The sequence below is a fragment of the Ichthyophthirius multifiliis genome, assembly GCF_000220395.1.
Source record: "Ichthyophthirius multifiliis unplaced genomic scaffold scaff_1120509250420, whole genome shotgun sequence".
Classification (NCBI taxonomy): domain Eukaryota; phylum Ciliophora; class Oligohymenophorea; order Hymenostomatida; genus Ichthyophthirius; species Ichthyophthirius multifiliis.
In genome coordinates this window covers 1-4,416 of record NW_004086758.1, presented here as the reverse complement: position 1 = coordinate 4,416, position 4,416 = coordinate 1, and the positions used below count along the sequence as shown (strand labels likewise).

The window sequence follows — 4,416 nt, the reverse complement described above, 5'->3', positions numbered from 1 at the left end:
ATTGAAATGATTTTATATTAATTCATAATATAATTAATTTAAAAATTTAAATATTTTATGTTTAAAAAATTTAAATATTGAAAAATTATAATTTTATTAAAAATTTAATTAAATAATAAAATTAACAAAATAAAAATATTTTTGCATAATAAAATTAAAAAAATTATATATATAAATTTATTTTTTTATATATATGTAAATATTTAAAAAATAATAAAACAATAAAAAAGTATATAAATATATATATATATATTTATTTATATATATATATATATATATTTATTTATATATACATATATATGTTTATTATATTTTTTAAATTTACTATTTTAAATTTTTTTATTATAATCCTATACTATTTTTTATTAATTTTACAATAAATCATCAATTTAATCAACTTATTGCTAATAAATTTATAAGTAATTTAATAAAAAGAGAAATATTAATAAATTTTTAATAATATATATAAAAATAAGTAACTAAAAAAAAATTGAATTGTTATATTATTTTATTATATATATAGAAACTTTCTATTAAAATTATAAATAAGTATATACTAAATAATATATAAGTATTAGCAAGTATTTTTAAGATAGTTTATAAAATATTAAATAGAATAGAATCAACATTAACAAAATAATATATTTTATAGAATAAAAAATACTTAAATTAATTCATATAAACTTATAAATCCCCTTTTTTTTGAAAATTATTATATATAATAGATTTATTATATTAAATATAAATAGAAATTTTATTATATTAAAACTAAAGAACTGTTTTTAGTAAATAGATTTCATTCAATTTTTATCACAATTATTATTCTAATTTATTATTTTTTTAAAAAATTATTAAATACTTTAATTAATTTTGGATTTTTTCATATTTTTAGTCATTTTATATATTTATACCTATTTATTTATTATTTTTACAATCAATAAAAACTAACATAATGTTTTTTCTTTTAACTAAAGTATTTTTTTAAGGTTTATCCAAACATTATCCGGGTTTTTAATTTTATAATAATCGTGTTTTGAGGTTATATGTCATATTGTTTATTGTTTTATTTCAAGCTAACTTTAACTTATTTTTAAGAAGATAATTTACTAATTTTATTAAATAAACGAATCTATATTATCATTTTTTATCAGTTATTCATTTCCTTTTTATTAATTTTCAGTTATTGTCCTATTATTATTATTTTCTATTTGTTAAGATTAAATATTTATAGGTATTAGTTTTTATATTTTCAGTTATAATTTTTCAGATTATTTATATTTTGAGTTAAAACATAATAAATTAAAAGATTATGTATCAATTTCATTTTCATTAAAATGCTTTAATATTCTAATTAATATACGATTTGGCTTTAAAATTACTAATTACTCTAAAAATTCATTTGTTTTAAATTCAGCCTAGAATAGAAAATAGTATTATAAATATATTATTTTTTAAAAATAAAATGAATAAATAAAGTACAAAATTAAATATTTATTATATCTAAAAAGATATATAATAATTTTTCATATGAATTCGTTTATATCTTTATTTTTAAATTTTATAAATATAAATAATTTTTTTCTTTTATATTATAGAAATAATTTAATAAATATATTATTTTATTTTTTTATTATTATATAAAAATTAAAAATATTATATATATTGATTAATACATAAAAATATTGTAATTACTTTATTATTAATAATTTTTATTATCTATTTATAATTTTATATTTAAATGTAATAAATTAAAAATATCCTAAACTTACATTTAGAAGGTTTTCAGCAAAAAAAGTTATTGTTTTAGTAATTTGAAAAAAAATATTAATGAATAAAATTATAATATAATATTAAATAGATTATTTTTTATTCTAATACCATATATTTTATTTTTGATTATAAAAAAATATAATTTTTCATTATTTTAGTCAAAATATATTTTTTAGTGATAATTTATATTTTTAATTAAATAAATATTTTTTAATACAGATTAAATTAAAGATAATAAAGGTAACTTTTATTTTTAGTACATATGCAATTTTATTCAGCAGAATAACAAATTTTCAGTTATATTGTAGATTTTCGTTTGGCAGTAAACTTAATTTATCTAACATATATTATGCAGATTTTAACACGAGAATTCTATTAATTTAAAAAACAGAATGCAAATATAAATAATAAAAAATAAAATAAACTCGCAAAAAAAAAAATATATATACATATATATAATTTTATTTATAATATATTTACATTAAAAAAAAATTTATTTAATTTATCAAAAGAAATCTTGTTTATTTAATACAAAAATAAAATCGAATTATTATTTATTAAATTATAAATTATAGATTTAAAATATAAAAATATATAAAAAATAATAAATATATATAAACATAAATAATATAAACATATTTATATATATATTATATATACATTTAATAATATATATTATGTATTATTTATATATTTATTATTATTTTACTTTATATATTTTTATTTAATATAATTATAAATAAAAAATTATACACATTATTTAATTTTTTTTTTTTTTAATTTAATAATACAATTTAATAAAATATATTTAATAAAAATAAAATAAAATTAATATATTTTATTTTTATATTAATTATTAAAATAATTTTCATATATAACAATTTTTTTAAAATATTAAATTTTTATATTTAAAATATATAATATTAAATATTAACAAAAATAGATTAAAAATAATACAATAATTATTAAAATATTTTTTAAATATACAATTATATAATATTATAATTATAAAATAAATAAAAATGATTAAAAAATATCATATTTTTTTAAATGTATATATAATAATTATAATATATATATTAACTTTTATAAAAAATGGCTTATTTTAATTATTTTTGAAAATAAAAAATCATTTAATCTTATATACAGTAATCTTATTTTAAAATTCATTTTAAAAAAATAAATATAAAATTAAATATACTAAGAAATAAATTAAAGGATTTCTGCAAAAAAATTATTATTAACATAATTACTGCGTTTTGTAAAAAAAATATTGATGTATATATATATATGAATAAAAAAAATTATTTAATGGATTTTAATCTTAAAAGTTATATAAATTAAATATTTTATAATAAAATTTTAATTTTTTTAAGATTATTTATAATATGTAATTAAGTAAATATTATATATTATATTTAACAAAAAAGGTATATATTATTTTAATACTTATAAATAAATATAATTTTTATTTATATTTTGATATATAAAAATTATTATAAAAATATAATTAAATAAAATATCATATTAAAATATATTAATATATATTAAACAAATCATCTATTAATGATAGTAATAATTTTAATTTAATACATATTAATATAAAAACAAAAAAAATAATAAATATTTATTAAATCTGAATATAAAATATTCTTATAATTAAATATTTTATGAAATAAATTAACATTAATTCTTTAATATGTATAAATTTTTATAATATAATAGTAATAAATTTAAAAAATAATAAATTAATAAAATTAAGACTATATAAATATTAAAATAAGTTCATACCTTTATATTAAATATAAATTTGATAAACTAGTAAATATTATTAGTTCAAATTATAATATATTTAAAAATTATAAAAGAAATAAAATTAAAATATTAATATAATTAAATAAAAAGTCGAAATTATTAATAATTTTTAAAAATAAAAACATTTATATATTAAAATTAATAAAAATTAATAAATAGAAAAATATTTTTATATAAAAAATTAAAAAAATAGCAAATAATAATAAGGTTATCAATACTAATATTTTTTTTTTATATATATTCATAAAATAATTTTCAAAATTTAAAATAATTAATAACTTGATTTATATCTAATAGCATTTTATATTTATTTTATTAGAAAATAATTAAATAATTACTCAATATTTTATAAATGCAGATATTATTTAATAGATAAATATAAAAAAAAATAACAATATTTTTGAATTAATATAATAAAATATAATAAAAAAAAAAAAATATTATATAAATAAATAAAATAAAATAAAAAAAATAAAATATTTAATTTATATTATTTTTAATTTTTATTGTAAATATATTAAATTGTTATTAATAAAATAAAAATAAATTATTTTGATTTATGATATGTATTGTATAAAAAATTAAAATATTTCAATATTAAATTTATTAATTATTTTATAAAATTAATCTAGATATAAATTTAAAAATATTATATGAAATTTTATAATATATATATATATATATATATATATATATATATATATATATATATATATATATATATATATATAAATAATTATATATTCACACATAACTAAGTGGTTAATTAGTGTTTATATATAATATTTATAATAAAAATTTAATATAAAATATTTTTTTATATTTTATATA

At 8.9% G+C, this 4,416-nt stretch overlaps 1 protein-coding gene across 1 annotated transcript, besides 22 other annotated features; it reads left to right on the top strand. All coding sequences in view use genetic code 6, as the record gives it.

Moving 5' to 3' along the window:
- Positions 1 to 230: 230 nt before the first annotated feature.
- Positions 231 to 301: a microsatellite.
- Positions 233 to 301: a microsatellite.
- Positions 241 to 301: a microsatellite.
- A 651-nt stretch (positions 302 to 952) lies between these two features.
- IMG5_072980 (hypothetical protein) lies at positions 953 to 1,531 on the top strand (the record flags this gene model as incomplete). Its single annotated transcript, XM_004036658.1, has 1 exon — positions 953 to 1,531. One exon carries the CDS (start codon positions 953 to 955, stop codon positions 1,529 to 1,531), a length of 579 nt encoding a protein of 192 aa, XP_004036706.1.
- A 23-nt stretch (positions 1,532 to 1,554) lies between these two features.
- Positions 1,555 to 1,661: a microsatellite.
- Positions 1,662 to 1,693: 32 nt separating this feature from the next.
- Positions 1,694 to 1,735: a microsatellite.
- A 613-nt stretch (positions 1,736 to 2,348) lies between these two features.
- Positions 2,349 to 2,402: a microsatellite.
- Positions 2,350 to 2,389: a microsatellite.
- Positions 2,375 to 2,418: a microsatellite.
- Positions 2,398 to 2,471: a microsatellite.
- Positions 2,440 to 2,476: a microsatellite.
- Positions 2,453 to 2,502: a microsatellite.
- Positions 2,503 to 2,547: 45 nt separating this feature from the next.
- Positions 2,548 to 2,587: a microsatellite.
- A 666-nt stretch (positions 2,588 to 3,253) lies between these two features.
- Positions 3,254 to 3,315: a microsatellite.
- Positions 3,257 to 3,311: a microsatellite.
- Positions 3,316 to 3,959: 644 nt separating the features above from the next.
- Positions 3,960 to 4,062: a microsatellite.
- Positions 3,962 to 4,050: a microsatellite.
- Positions 3,993 to 4,064: a microsatellite.
- Positions 3,994 to 4,059: a microsatellite.
- A 153-nt stretch (positions 4,065 to 4,217) lies between the features above and the next one.
- Positions 4,218 to 4,262: a microsatellite.
- Positions 4,218 to 4,319: a microsatellite.
- Positions 4,248 to 4,329: a microsatellite.
- Positions 4,330 to 4,357: 28 nt separating this feature from the next.
- Positions 4,358 to 4,400: a microsatellite.
- Positions 4,401 to 4,416: the final 16 nt, after the last annotated feature.